The 15,516-nt window shown below is 49.9% G+C and overlaps 1 protein-coding gene across 6 annotated transcripts in view; it reads right to left on the minus strand.

The window, feature by feature from the left end:
* The window catches only part of SGSM1 (small G protein signaling modulator 1), an 85,685-nt gene that overhangs the window by 29,052 nt on the left and 41,117 nt on the right, over nucleotides 1-15,516 (minus strand). For 3 of the 6 annotated variants that reach the window (XM_032602776.1, XM_032602773.1, XM_032602772.1), the window contains exons 10-15: nucleotides 13,882-13,949; nucleotides 12,556-12,761; nucleotides 12,235-12,367; nucleotides 5,491-5,620; nucleotides 2,977-3,041; nucleotides 956-1,101 (exon numbers count right to left, since the gene is read on the minus strand). In XM_032602776.1, coding sequence (XP_032458667.1) covers nucleotides 956-1,101; nucleotides 2,977-3,041; nucleotides 5,491-5,620; nucleotides 12,235-12,367; nucleotides 12,556-12,761; nucleotides 13,882-13,949 — 748 coding nt within the window. Of the gene's footprint in view, nucleotides 1-955; nucleotides 1,102-2,976; nucleotides 3,042-5,490; nucleotides 5,621-7,480; nucleotides 7,646-12,234; nucleotides 12,368-12,555; nucleotides 12,762-13,881; nucleotides 13,950-15,516 lie in introns of all 6 variants that reach the window. The other 3 variants (XM_032602777.1, XM_032602774.1, XM_032602775.1) reach the window with 3 other exon arrangements.

Here is a 15,516-nt window from a genome sequence, read left to right on the forward strand (position 1 = left end):
ATTAATACACAGAATAGCACCTTCCCCCAACATGGGGAAGCCAGGCTGAGCCAGGTGCTCACCAGCTTGGCCCTCCCCAGGGAGGAGGGATGCAGCTGACAGAGCCACCGCATTTACCCAGCGTGGAGGAAATGGGTATCTCCTCTGAGAGCCTGCACTTGGCAGCAAACCAGTATTTCTTAGAGTGGATTCTGCCTTCCACCATAGGTGGTACTTTTCCAACGAAGGTCCCTGCGGCCACATACATTGGAAGGAACGTTCCATATGCTCTCCCACACTCCCCCAATTTCCTGAGCGTGATAAGCATATCAAGCATAAGCATGGCCAAGGCTCTGACAAGTCCTGCAGGATACAGAAAGCTGTTTAAGCTTGTTTCCCAAATTATTTCTCCATGAAACTCTTTTCACACATAAACATTTCCCTTCCAGGAATATTTGTATTCTAATAAGAAAATCTTAGAAATCCATCTCCAGGCGGAATAGCTAATGGTAGAATTCTCGAGCCCTAAGACAAAGATGAGAGAAAACGGTTTCATGTAGTGGTGGGGTTTTCTTGGTCCAGCTGCCTCCCTCTAACTTAGCTACTCTCATCATTCTAAGTAGCCAACTGGACTGTAAATTCTTCTGGCAGGGAAGTCACAGCACATCATACAGGACCGAGCATACAGCTGATGCTTAATAAATGCTTACTGGCTGACTCATTCTTTACTCCTTCAAGGCAAACATATGTATTTTCCACCCTCCCTGATCCTCACCCCAATGGGCAGAAGCAGGCTGTGGGTGTTGGAACTCTCGAGGAGGGGACCTTCAATTTGTGTATGGAGAACCCAAGGATGTCACAACACCTGAGTCCCCACACAGCTGGGTCTATTCCTCAGATGATAAAAGGTCCCCCCATAGTCTCTGTCCCCGCAAAGTCTCTGCCCCACGGCAGGCCGAGCCAGGCCAAGCCTTACTGTGCTGTCCTGCAGGTACTGCTCCCAGATCTCGGCCGTCAGCCCGTGTCCAGCATCGCAGGGCAAGTCCGGGGACACGATCATGTGATTGACCAGGGCTGACAGGTGGGTCCTCACAGTGGACAGGTGTCTGCAGTAGGCAAGCCCTGCCGGGGAAGAAGGAAAAGTGTCATTGCCCACCATCCAACACCCCCTGCCTTGTCTCACGGAGTCTCCAAAGTACTGTCCTACTCGTAATCTGATTGAACCCTCGTGACCAGCAAACTGTCATCATCCTCCTTTTCCAGATAAGGAAGGTGAGGCTCGGAGAGGCAAAGTCACTTGCTGGCTTAACTGCTTAACAGCCCTGTGACCCTGGGGAAGTCATGTCACCTTTCTCAGCCCCAGCACCTCCTCTGCTGGAAACCAAGGCATTTAATTCACAGGCTGGAGGCAGGAAGAGGCCAGTGACTCCACGGTCTTGCTGTACCCTGGGGTGCCTCCAATCCAAACCAAGAGAAAAAGAATGGGAGAGAGGGGATGACTCGTTCAAACTGCAGCTGGATAAAGAAGGCCCTGGCCAATCAGTAGCTGGGGAGATGCTGAGGGCACTGGCTTGCTTTCAAAGATGGCCCTGGCCCTTCGAGCAATTCCCACCAACTTGCCCCCCTTCATTTGCTCCACCCTGGGTGCCGGGTCCACAGGAAGCACTCAGCCGGTGCTGGCCTATGTGCGCTTTGACCATGCCCGTTCCTTCTGGCTACTGACCCCCAACTCATCCTCGAGTCCCAGAGAGGACCCTGGCTCATCTGGAGCCTGAGGACTCACCCCTACCAACAACAGGGGTAATCATGATGATTGCGATGAGGATGATAGGATAGCTAACATTTATATAGCACACTCTGTTCCAGGGAGCTGTTCCCAGAGCTTACGTAGCTTAGTCGATTCTCACTACAACCCTGTGAAGCAGGCACTCTTACTGCGCCCATCTTATAGGTGGGGAAACTGAGGCACAGTCTGCGTGCATCACTTGCCCAGGTCACGTTGCTAGGTATCGAGCTGGGATTTGAATGCAGACCGTCTGGCTCCAGAACCTGGGCTCTCAACCGTCATCAGGGAGGAGCCACACCATGTGATGATATCAAGGCCCATCTCGACCCCCAACCCTTCTACCAGGAAGCTCTTCCATTGTGGTTCCAAAAATACTCACCCAATGCCTTCTTCACACCAGGCCCTGCGTTAGGCACTAGGGATGGATAGTAGCAGAACAGGCAAAAACCTTGATCTTGGGGAGCTCATGCTTTCCGTTTCTCCAGGCCGATAGGACCTGCACTGTTTTTTCGCAGGCCCAAGCAGGATATACTAACACTTTCCTAGAATCCCTGAAAATATACACGTTTTACTTCCCCATCTAGGCTGTGAGGTAGGGGAAATAAAACCTGCTAAGAATCAAAATAGCAGAGTGGAAAAAACAGAGGCTTTGCCACCAGGCAGGCCTGGGTTTGAGTCCCAGCTCTGTCGCTTATTAGCCGTGTAACCTTGGGCAAGTCACTTTGCCTCTCTGTGCCTCAGTTTCCTCATCTGTTAATTGGAAATAATCAGAGCACCTGTATTATGAATTTAGTTTTTAAGTTTTGGGGAAGGGATCAGCCCATCTTACTCTTCTGCTCCTGCCTATAGGAGAAGGGGACTGACACTTACTGAGCACCGACTGCATGCAATGCCAGGTGCTAGGGGCTTTATACACGCTTTCCATTCGATCCTGAAAACAAACCCTCTAAGGTGGGCACTGGAGATGCAATGGTGATTAAACCAAACCCCTTCCAGCAAGTGTTCACCGCCTCCCCTTAGGACCAAGGGAGACATTTTATGCCCAATCTGTAAATGAGGAAATTGAGGCTAAGAAAGGTTAATGTAACTTCACCAAAACTAGACACCTAGGAAATAGGAGTCAGGCTCCTTCCCCTGATATTGCTGGCATGCAGTAGGCACTGAATAAATGCTCCCTGGAGACCACAATGGCAAATAAGGCCAATACGCACATCCATAGAAGGCTCTGGAAAGAATCTGGTACTTCATATTGTCACAGAGAAGCTTTAAGGGAGCCCTGTAGGAAGGAAGGAAGGGAAAGGAACACACTTAGTACAGATCCACACATAGCCCAGGTTTGCTGGAGAGGAGCATAACTCGTTATCTCTAGGGAGCAGATTAAAACCAGCCAGTCAAGTAGACTGGGGGTGTTACTGTTTCTGTCTACACAGCATCACTGCCCCTTCTTCCGCTATCAGCTTGGGAGTTAGCTCCTCCCCAACTCTGTCCCTACGGTTTGGGTAGAGCTGATTCTACCCAGTACATGACTCAGCTTGGAGTCACAGTTATTGGGTCGCGGGGTGGGGGTGGGGTGTCACATGATCCAACCTGGGCCAATGAAAATCAGCCCTGGAACTTTTGCTGGAACTACTAGAAAACAGACACTCTTTTCTCTGCTTGAGTTCCTAAGCCAGTGGGATGTAGGGCAGCAGCTGCTGGGATCCGTTTTTACTACTGCACAGGAAGGGCCAGCTTGAGAATGAAACCATCATAGACACAAGCAGAGCCAAGAGCCAAAGAAACAGACATCCCTCTATGGAGCATCTCGATCCAGCCATGCCTGAAGCCACCATACCTCTGGATGTCTCAGTTCTATCAAGAGATTTTCATTTGCACCAGTTTGAAGTGGGTTTCTTTCACCAGCAGAAAGTGTTTTGACATCTTTTTATTTTTTTATTGGAGTATGGTTGCTTTTCAATGTTGTGTTAGCCTCCACTGCACAACAAAATGAATCAGCCATAGCCATATGTCCGACTTCTAAAGTGACCCCGCTGAACCAAAGTGGAGCCAGACTGCGATTCGGACTGTGGCTGACTGCAAAGGAGGTAATGCCTCAGAGCTTCTCCTTGCATGGGAATTTGCGGGGGTGGGGGGGGACTGTTTTGGCTGAAAGAAGGCCTCAGAATTGATGGAGAAAACAGGACTGCTGAAGGTAGCGTTGTGCATTCTTGGAGAAAACAGAGTGGAGGAATATTACACCCGTTAAAAACCCAGCGAGACTGGGAAGGAGGCATGGCTGAAGTCCTCCAGTTATGCATGTGGAGGCATTAAACATTAAAGTCACCCTCTTTGTGCCCTCAGGCTGGTGAGGCTTGGCTTCCTCGGGTTACATAAGGACAGCACCACACTGACAGCTGCCCCACAGTGGCCTTGGCCGTCTGCAAAGTGGTGAGTTCCCTATCATTACAGATGTGGAAGCAGATACTATGAGAGGTACTAGGTTAGAACAGCATTTGTCAATTGTCCATGCGCCATCAGCCACAGAATCACTTGGGGTTTCTCCAGCATGTGGATTCCTAGGTCCTGCACAGACCTACTCAGTCACAATCTCCAGTAAGTGGTCCAGGAAGCAGTACGTGATGCCCAAAGTGATTCTGATGCCTATGAAAATGTGAGAATCTCTGGTCATTTCAGTGCTTCTCAAGCTTAAAAGTACACACACGATCTTGGGACCTTGTTAAATGCAGATTCAGCTTCAGTAGGTCTGGCGTGAAGCACAGAGAATCTGCTCGGGTGATGGTACTGCTGGCCCAGAGACCACACCCTGAAAGCCAGGAAGTAAGTATATGGCTTTATCTGATGCTGGCCCCCATTTACACGCCCATGACTGAAGACTGGCCCACCCACTGGGACAGAGGCCCAGCAAGGAAAAAAGAATTCCATTCTCCCAGGCCAGGCCAGGCGGGGTCAATGGGAAACATGACCAGTCTCAGGAATGGGCTGTGTAGTTCCAAGGAGACAGAGCCCTGTGGGCAAGGAGAGAGATGATCTGGGGATTTAACTTTATGCAATAAATTAAAAAGTGTCATTTATTGAACATCACCATGTGCCAGGTACACATGCTGGCCACTTTAAACCATTATGTGATTTGTCCTTACAACAGCTACATAACGTAAGCATTAGTATCCCCACTTGTTGGAAGAGCAAACTGAGGCATGTTTGGTTGTCATTAAGTAGTATTTCCAGCTTCTGCCTTCCAGGAGTGTGGTAGGACACACTTCCTGGTCCCTTGTTGGTGGGGCCAATGAGGTGTGAGTGAAAATGTAAGTGCTGCACTCGGGTTAAACCCCATCCAGAGCTCCATTTCCCTCAGTCACCGTGATTCGCAATATTCAAGATGGTGGTGGCTCCATCTGCCAGGCCCTTTAATGTGGAGAAACCAGAGCACTCAGCTGACCCAGGATAGACACACAGCATGAATATGCACGATGGACAATCCTTTATTGTAATAAGCCACTGAGATTTTAGGATTGTTTGTTACAGCACCATAATCTTGTTTATCCTGACCGATATATGTAAGGAAGCTCCAACAGCTAGACTTCACGTGGCTAGGATTTAACCCAGACATGGACGATTCTATAGCCTATGTTCACTCCTCTGAATTCAAGGCAAGGCAAGAAATGGGCATCTGCAAATCTTTGGTAAATCCTTCCGTTCCCTCCATCCACAGTCCAAGCCCCTCATACCTCTCATGGTTGCAGCCATTGGTTGAGCCACCATCAGCCGAGCCACTCTGTGAACAGGAAGATTTCCGTGGGCTGGGTTGCCATAGGGATGGCAGGTTGCTCACGGAGACATCCATCAGGTCCTGGGGGACTGTGGTGGGTAGAAGGGGCAGAGGAAGAGCCACGGTTAAGCCTATGTGGGTCACAGAAACCTCACCCCAAAGCAAGCAGCTCACCCCCAGACCAGCACAGGGATAGAGAAAGACTCTGAATGTCACAGCAGGAGACAGCGACCCCAAACCAGGTCCTTGAGCCCATCCGAGCCAATGAAAGCCACCACCAAGATTTCGGGCCCCCAGCAGATGGGCAGAGCCGATGAAAGCTGAAGAGACAGAAGGAGAACAGACAGAAAGAGATCAGAGCCAAGGAAACAGGCCCAATCCCCAAGCAGGAGGCCAAGCCTCACCATGTTGTCATTCAGTTGTCCTCATAGGAGGCTGGCAGGAAGGAAGGGGAGCCTACTGGGGACGTCTGGGGAAGGCTGATGGCCTCGAGTCCCCAGAGGTAGGTCTCATGGGGAGCTCCTGGTGGTGAGATGTAAGGAAGCCTGACTCAACAGGTGAGGCAGGCCACCCAACAGCAAGGGGACCCAGTGGAGTCCCCACTGATGAGGGTGCCTGCACTGTCCATGGTCCTGGGCCTGTAGCTCTACCAAGAGAGCCTCAAGTAGGTTGGCAACCCCCCAGAATCATGGTGAGGGGGCATGTTGAAAAGCCATATGCCTGTATCCCAGCCCTGACCTACTGAATTAAAGCAGGTCCTACTATATGCAGGCTGTATCCTGGAGATACAGCCCTTGAGTCCGTGTTTCAAAAACAGTTTTGAGGTAGCAGCCACATTTGAGAACCAAGAGGGCACAAATGATCTCCTAACTCTTGGACGCTGGTGGTTCCTGATCAATTGCTCCCAAGGATATAGCACTTATAGTTTCCCTTACTGTTTTCTTTCCCAGATCCATGGAAACCTCAGCATCTGCAATGCTGCAGAACAAACACACCGGTGACCCAGGCATTAGAATTTCTACAGTTAATTTCCTGGCCTCTTGGTGCAAAAAAGTTGTTTTCTCTAGGACAGGGCTTGGTAAATATTTTCTGTAAAGGGCCAGGTAGAAAATATTTTAGGGTTTGCAAGCCACTATCATAACCACTTGACCCTGCTGCTGTAACGCAAAAGCAGCCAAAAACAAAAGGCAAACAAATGAGCATGGGTATAATAAAACTTCCTTTGTGGACACTACAATGTGAATTTCATATCATTTTCACACGTCACAAAATATTATTCTTCTTTTGATTTTTTTTCGATTTTTAAAAAATGTAAACACCATTCTTAGTTCATGAGCTATACAGAATGAGACTGGATTTGGCTTGTGGGCCACAGTCTGCCAAACCCTGCTTTAGGAAATTAAGAGGGGTACTCATTTGCCCCATGAACCATGCCTCCTCAAGGATGACTGGTAATACCTGGCCTCTTCCCTTGGGCTCTAACGAGAGGGGGAGCTGTGGATCCAGACAGCGTCTGCCCCCACCCACTGACAGAATAGAAAGCTGCCTACAGAATGAGGTTCTTGAGGCCACCAAAAGTGGCTTGTTCCCCTACTCCTCCCCATAGACTCACCAATGAGCTGGACAAGAAAGACCAGTAGGCCCCTGTAAAATGTTCTAGGAAAAGTCCCAGTTCTCAGCCAATCTCAGGGAAGCACTGATCAGTTTCACGCAGATGTGGCAAGCATGACTCCACCCCCAGCCTCTCACACCCTGCAGACATCATCAATGGATCCCTCTGCTACAGAACCCGCAACACTCCAAGCTGCGTCCTGCAGCACGGAGGTAGGACAGTGTGAGGGCATCAATATTTCTCCTGCCTCCACCTCCCCCAGGACCAAGACTCAAATGACAACATGGCAGAGGTGGCTGGCACCCAGCCCCAGGGGTGGGGAGAGCCCAGACATTACTGGGGGGCTGCGGCTTCTGGCTTGATGTGGGGAGGGTGGTGTCCCATTTGGTCTGCGCCCACCGACTGCCCCTGGCCACTACTAACGCGGACCGTCCCGCAGGAACCACCATCCAGGCAGGGCCCATGGAGACAGGGGAAGTGCCACCCACGGCACTGGAAGCAACTTAAGAGGCAAAATAAAAAGCCCTGGTGAAATGGAAGGTCTGCGGTGACAGGAACACTGAAAAGGCGAGAAGAACCAATTCCCTGGGGCTTGAAACCTTCCCCTGTCCTGTTCCACTTAGTTCCCATGGATTGTGTTTGATCAGAGGAAGAAAGAATGCTGTTACCTATAAAGTGCCTACTCTGTGCTGGGTGCACATCCCCTACTATATGCAGGGGATTGCCTTATCCCTAACGAACCTGTAAGGGATGCATTTTTTTTTTCCTATTTTGCAGAAGAGAAAAGTGAGGCTCAGAATGGTGACACAACTTACTCAAAGCCTCACCTTTTTGACTAAAGTCCCCCCTTCTCTTCCCACTAAGAAGAGCTGTCACTTCCCGAGCTCAAGTCCTATCATTATCCCCTTTTACAGATTAGAAGACTGAGGCACAGAGAGTTCAAGCAGCATGCCCAAGACTACTCAGCTAGTAAGTGGTGGAGCCGGGATTCCAACCTAGAGGATCAGACCCCGAGATCCTATTCATACTCTCTCAGCTGTTTTCCTACTGGCTGTTGTCTCCCCAAACCATCCTTGCCCTAGACCAGCGGTTCTCAACTGGGGTGATGTTGGCCTCCCAAGGGACACTTGGTGATGTCTGGAGACATTTTGTCGTGACTTGGGAGTTAGCTAGATGTTACTAGCATCTAGTGGGTAGGGATGCTGCTCAACATCCTATATAATATATAAGACTCTTCCCTCCTCCACCCACAAACAGTTATTCAGCCCAAAATGTCAACAGTGCCAAGGCGGAGAACCCTGCACTGGGCAGGTGCTGCCCAATACAAATCCAGTGTGAGGTACAAGCATAATTTAAAATGTCCTAGTAGCCACACTAAAAGGGTAAGAAGAAACAGATGAAATCAATCAGCAATATGTGCTGTTTAACCCAATAAACTCCAAGTGTTATCTTTTTTTTTTTTTTGGCCGCATGGCGTGGCACGTGGGATCTTAGTTCCCCGACCATTGTTGACCAGGGATCGAACTCGCACCCCCTGCAGTGGAAGTGCAGAGTCTTAACCACTGGACCGCCAGGGAAGTCCCACCAAATGTTATCATTTTCACACAGAATCAATATAAAATAATTAATGAGATATTTGACATTCTTTTTCTTGGTACAAAATCTTCAAAATCCAGTGTGCGTTGTACACTAACAATTTGGACTAGCCCCATTTCAAGTGCTCAGGACCATATGCGGCTCACACCTCCCATACCAGACAGTACAGAGACCGTCTTGGTGACAGAGGGGTCTGGAAATGCCCTTCTCTGCCTGTGAACCCACCTAAATGCTTGAGAACTTGTCTTTGCCTCCTCTGTGGACATGAAGCAGGCACAGAACCAGGTGGTGGAGACAGGGGTGAGAAGACATGGAAAGGGAGTTTAGAACCATCTGTGGCCACATCTTCCCTCCCACAGGGGGAAACTCTTCTCTCTTATCATTTAAGGCAGGCATCTGTATACTTTTTCTGCAAAAGGCCAGCTAGTAAATATTTTTGGCTTTGTGGATCATGTGGTCTCTGCCCCAGCTAGTCAACTCTGCGGCTGTGGCTTTTCAAGCAGCCATAGACCATATGTAAATGGATGGGTGTGGCCGTGTTCCAATAAAACTTTATTTACAAAAACAAGCAGTGGGCTGAATTTGGCCCACAAGAAGGGGTTTGCTGATTTCAGGTTTAGGCACTTCCTCAGAAAGGACTTTACAGACCTTACAGATGAAAATCATAACATGACTGTTCTGTAAACTCTGTGACGCTCAGGGTCCTGAGAAAATCAACCAAGCATGGGGGTCACCATTTCCATGTGGGCTGAACCTGACCTTGAGGATGAAGGGAGTGAAACCACAATGCCCTCCCCTACCCTCCCATCAAAACAATCTGCATGGAGTGGATATAAGAAGCACAAGCTCTGGAGCCAGACCATGTGGGTTCAAATGCCAGCCATGCCAAGGATTAGCTGGGCAATCCTGGATCAGTTTTTTAACCTTTCTGTGCCTCAGTTTCCTCCTTTGAACAAGGGGGGATGGTGATGACAATGGTACCTGCCTTGGAGGGCTGTGGTGAGGATTAAGTGAATTAAGACATGGAGAGAGCACAGAAGTGGGCTCGGCACACAGTGTCACTTAGTACATGAGACCCACCATTGCTCACAGGGCATCTGTCATATTAGGTGTGTGATGTATCATTGATCTGACTTCTAAGAATATGATCCCGGGTGGGGACTGCTGTTATCCCAGTTCTACAGATGAGGAAATGAGGCCTGGAGAGGGCCAGTCACTTGGCCACATTGCCGTGGCAGACTTGAAAGTAGTAATGTGTTCTGTTCTTTTCTCTAAACCAGCAGTTCTCATCCGGGGGCAATCTGGCCCCCAGAGGACACTTAGCAGTGTCTGGAGACATTTCTGGTCGTCACAACGTGGTGCTGGTGGTGGGGGCAGATTTACTACTTGGCACCTAGTGAGTGGAGACCAGGCATGCTGCTCAACACCCTACAGAGCATAGGACAGCCCCCAACCACAAAGAATTATTCCATCCGAAATGTCAGTGGTGCTAAGGTTGAGAAGCCCTGTTCTAAATTCACTGTCTTGGTTGGGGTTTCCTCGAAGGCAGACAAGGATTCAAGGGCAAGTTGGGAGATGTTCCCAAGAAGCACAGGTAGGGGACAAGTGAAAGGACACAGGAGGGGAAGGGCGAAGAGGGTAACAAGCTGGTCACCACGTCAGTTACCATCATGGGCACCTGGCGCTTGATCTCGTGGGGGACCTCTAGGACATGTGCAGAACACACATTTCAGAGTGTTCTCACCTGAGAGGTGAGGGAGCTGGGGCATTTATACACCAGCTCCTACCGGACACTGGCTGAGGGCTGCTCCAGGGAGGCACTGATTGTAATACACCCCACCCACCCACCAGGGCAGAAGGAACCCTGGTGGCTGGAGACACTAAGGCTGGCAGCTGGCAGTGGAGCTGCCTGCACAGAGGGTGTGGGTGGGTGCAGCTAGCATCTGTTGCCCTGGCACGTGCAGGGCCACGACAGGCTAACGTGGATATTCCCCAAATAAGTAAGACATTCAGCACCCAGCCTGGCTCCCAGCAAGAGCCTACAAATTGTTTGTTGGATGAGGACCTGTGGAGAGAGCTGCCTGGGAAGGCAGCCACAGGGCACTGGCCTCTCTGATAAATCAGCTCTCTGTGGGGGGCGGAGGGGGGGCGGGGGCATGCGCCATGTGAGCCGTAGTACCGCAGAGAGGCTAGGATGGCTTCAGACCCTGATCCTGGGCGGGAACGGATATGGCAATACACTTCAGGACACTCCATGGCTCTTAAAGACACAGGAACATGAGGCTTTGCTCCTAACTGAATACATGTGAAAACACAGGCTAACCCAAGCAACACAAGACCTTACCACCAAGCCTGCCCACATCCCAGCTCCGACAGCAGTGGACGTGAACTGGAGCATTAAGCAGCCTGGCACAATTAGTCCAAGCTCGCCAGGGAGGGTGTCTGCTTTCAAAAGAGCCTCTCACTGTCCAGCGTGGTCACTTAAGCAAAGGGAATCTCAGAGCCATTATCCATCAAATGGGAACAGGGCTGCAGAGGGTTAAATATTTAAAATAAGGTTTATAGAAAGAGCCTATGACTTATTATTGATTTGTTTAACAGACATCCACACAGTGCTTAACAAATGTCAGGCCTCCTTCTGAGAACTTTTCAAATATTAATTCATTTCATCGTCACCACAGCCCTCTGGTAATGAAGATCTTCATAGCAACAGTTTCCATTCACTAAGCATCTACTTCATGGCAGTCACCATGCAAACTGTAGGACACGTTATAATCTTGTGTGCCAGTGCCCAGGGCTTCCCTTCCCCTCGGCTGGCTTTTATTTATTTATTTGTTTGTTTATTTATTTATGGCCGCGCTGCGCGGCTTGCTTGATCTTAGTTCCCCGACTAGGGATTGAACCTGCGCCCTCAGCAGTGAAAATGCAGAGTCCTAACCACTAGACCACCAGGAAATTCCCCCCCTCTGCTGTCTTGACAACCATTTATTGAGGGCCTACTGTATGCGAGGCCTCATTCTATGGGCATTACATTGACCAGCTTATTATCTCATTGAATCCTTACAACAATATTTTGAAGTAAAATAATAATAGCATGTGAGTGTTCTTTCTGTGCCAAGTGCTTTATCTCATTTGATCCTCGCAAGAGTCCCATGAAATAGGTGCTATGAATAGGTCCCCATTTTACGGATGAGGAAACCAAGGCACAGAGGGGTGAAGTGACTTGCCCAAGTTCAACCAGGATTCCAGAGCCCATATCACTGCTGCTACCCCATGCCACCTTGTGCCCATGGACATCTTTATTAGCTAAGTAGAGAGTGCTTATTTGTTTTCATTTGGGGGAAATCAAGGCTGCCAAGACACCAACTTCCTGATTCCAGGTCCCCCTGCTGGCCCCAGAATCCACATCTCTTGTCCTCTAGCTCCACATGACCGAAGTCAATTTCAGGACCAGCTAACAGGTGGATCCCTGGGCCCAGGGCCAGGGCAGCTTACCGAATTCGGACTGCATGCCAGGGTAGATGATCCGGAACACATAATCCGTGGCCTCCTCATCTTCCTTGTCTGAAGACGTGGACTCGGACGAACCCTGAGGGCTTCGCTTGCGCAGTCTGGGAAATACTTTGCCCTGAAAGAACACATCCCAGTGCGTGGTCCCTGGGACTCACCTGTCTCCACAACCTGCACAGCCCAAGGGTCTCTGCGGGGCGTGCAAGAGCCTATGCAGCCACATAAGGGCCCATGGGCAAGAACAGCCAGCCACTCCCCATGGCTGACCCCTACCCCAGCCTCCCTGGGGCTCCCACGATCACTCACCTTCCCTCGCTGAGACCAGAGTGGCGGGTCCAGCTGACCGTGAGGGAGCAGCCCATTCTCCAGGCACGAGAGGAACTGCAGGAGGTGACCTCCCTTGGGGAAGCGGAAGGGCGGCCTCTGGATCCCGTCCTGGCTGACCAACACCACTGTCCCACCGCTGTCCACTGCCACCGCGACCCGGCCAGAGGAGACCCAGCAGGAAGTCACTATGAGACATGGTGATGGGCCCCCGCCCAGGCATGCCCAGCCAGACCCAGCGGTCCTGCTCTAAGGCTCTGGGAAAGGCCTGGGCAGAAGCTCAGGGGCAGCTGTCGCCTCCTCTGAGTCCCCCTCATCCCACCCACCAAGGTCATCAACTGGGGAACTACAGGACAAGGTCAAGAAGAAGGTGCTTGGCCTCCCTGCATTCACCCACCAAAGGAAAAAGATACCCCCAAACACCCTATGCCCCTCAAACACACTCTACAAATTGACCTGACCTATTTTTGTATGGAGGCTTTCAGACAGACCCATTTTCAAGGCAGTAATTGACTCTTTTTTTTAAAAATTTATTTATTCATTTATTTTAGTAATTGACTCTTGCTAGCATGTATTAAACATTTACTGTATACATGCATAGCACGTTAAAGGCATTGTCTTATTGTAATACTCAAAAGAGCACTATGAGGCATATCTATTACTGCCTATTTTGCATATGATAAAACTGAGGCTCAGAGAGGTTATGTAACTTGCCCAAGGTCACACAGCTGGTGAGTGGCAGGACCTGGATCTGAACCCACATCTGTCTCATTAAATAATTTAAATCACTGTGTTTTGTGTCTTGGTGATGTACAGATTCCTTTCTTAATAAAGCAAGATGGCCCTCTGCTTGTTCAGAATATACCTTCCTTAAGCTATAAAGAAGAACTCTAGCTATAAATCTTTGATTTTCAGAACACTGACTTTGGAGGGACAAAGGCCTGGGTTTGAGACCAGACTGGGGAGCTTAGGAAATATATCAATGTGCCACGCTGCTTCCTCACCTCTAAAATGGGAATGATGGAGCCCCTACCACTGGGATGTTGCAACGATTAGATAACAAGCATGTGAATAGTGAGAACTGTGCCTGATACATGGGTTTAATGCTGAGCCCTTAACAAATGTCATTTGATCCTCACAGCAACCCCATGAATAGACGCTGTTATGATTTCCATTTTACAGATGGGGAAACCGAGGCTCAGAGAGGTGAAGTCACTTGTCTGAGGTTGCACAGGTAATAAGTGGGTGGGGCAGGCAGGGGATCCAGGAGGAACACACCCCAGCCCCATGCTCACCCTCAGTTCCTACCTTGCTGGTGGCAATGCAGGTAGACAATCTCCTCCAGGCGGATGGTCATGGCATAGTCCCAGTAGACGCTGGAAGGGGAGGGAGGGTCAGGCTTGCAGGATGTCTGCCCAACTCGCCATGGGGAAGCCCAATCCATGGGCTCCTCCACCCTCCTCACCAGGACCACCTATCCCCAACATCCATGTCCCAGTCTTCCCAGACTCTATCTCCCCTTCTTCTGGTTCCAGTACCCCAATTTTCCAAGGAATCCCCCCTACACACACATTTCTTTAACCCCAGTCCATGTGGCTAAGGCTGACCTCTCCTACCCTCCCCCACCTCAAGGACTCCAGGAATGGGCACCTGACCCTGGCTTGGCCACTCAGTATATGACACTGTTCCAGCCACTGTGATTGGTTCACGGATTGCCCCATGATGCAAGCAGAACCAATGAGACTCAATTATTGGATTTACGTTAGAAATCTCTGGGAAAGAGATGCTCCTTTCTGCTAGGAGAGTAGTGGTAAGGATGATAGAACTCTGGAGATGTAGAGGGCCATGGCAAGAAAAAGCCTGCCTGTGAATGGAGTCAACAGTTGGGAAAGTAGAGCCAAGAGATGGAAAGAGTTCAGGTCCTCATTTGAGTCCCTGGATCCAGCCATGCCTGTAGCCACCACCCCTGGATTTTTCAGTTCATGTGAGCCAATGATTAAGGCAGTTTGAGTTTGGTTTTCTGTCACCAGCATCTAAGATAAGAGTCTTGACCAACTCCAGGCCACCATGTGCCCATGTGGTTAGAATAGCCACTCAACAGCCTTAACTGCACAGGTCTCAGCAGGGTGACTTGAAGGCTTCCATGAACCTCATTTTCCTCCTCTATAAAACGGGGCTCATAATAATATCTACTGCATTGTGTTGCTGTGAGGATTAAATGGAATCACATATTTGAAGGGCTTAACACAGTGGTGATGCATGAAAAGGTACTTGGTGAACGGTCCCTGTGATGATTTACTTAAGGTTTTCCATTTCCAGCTCGATGCCTACTGCTGTCTTGAAACAGATTGCCCTTCCCCTCAGAACACAATGGACAGTGGGGGCCACAGGAGTGCACTGTTCAAGTTTCCTTCAGAACTTGCTGTGGGGAGCAGAGCTGACCAACCAACAGCTTCAGAGGCCACCCCTGTGGATCCACCACCACATCTGTGCTAAGGTCATGCTTCGCTTGGGCTGCTTTTAGTCAGGACAGAGCACGTGGGGGTGACAGTGTAGGTCTATTCTTGTGGGCTGGGAGACTCCTCCAATGGTCAACTTTAGTCCAGGGATTCCCTACTGATCTGGCCAAATGTTCTTAGAACTGCACTGTGTCCGAGATTCTTCTTGGCCAGTCTTCCTTCCTTTCCCCATCCCTTCCCAGTGATAAGACCAGCTTCTCGGTCTGCCCGCCTTGTCCTGCTCCTCACTTTGATCCTTTGCAAGTTCTTCCCCCATTACATCTCTTCTGCACGTCTAATCCTGTCTTGGTGTCTGCTTCTTGGAGGACACTAACACAGGCGTCAAGGTCAGGCAGCGTTCAAATCCCACTCCTGCCACCAACATTGAGCCAGTCCTTCCCCATCTCTGGGCCTCAGTTTCCTCTGATGTGAAGCTAGGAAGTTG

This window comes from Phocoena sinus, chromosome 14, assembly GCF_008692025.1.
Source record: "Phocoena sinus isolate mPhoSin1 chromosome 14, mPhoSin1.pri, whole genome shotgun sequence".
In the NCBI taxonomy this organism is placed as follows: domain Eukaryota; kingdom Metazoa; phylum Chordata; class Mammalia; order Artiodactyla; family Phocoenidae; genus Phocoena; species Phocoena sinus.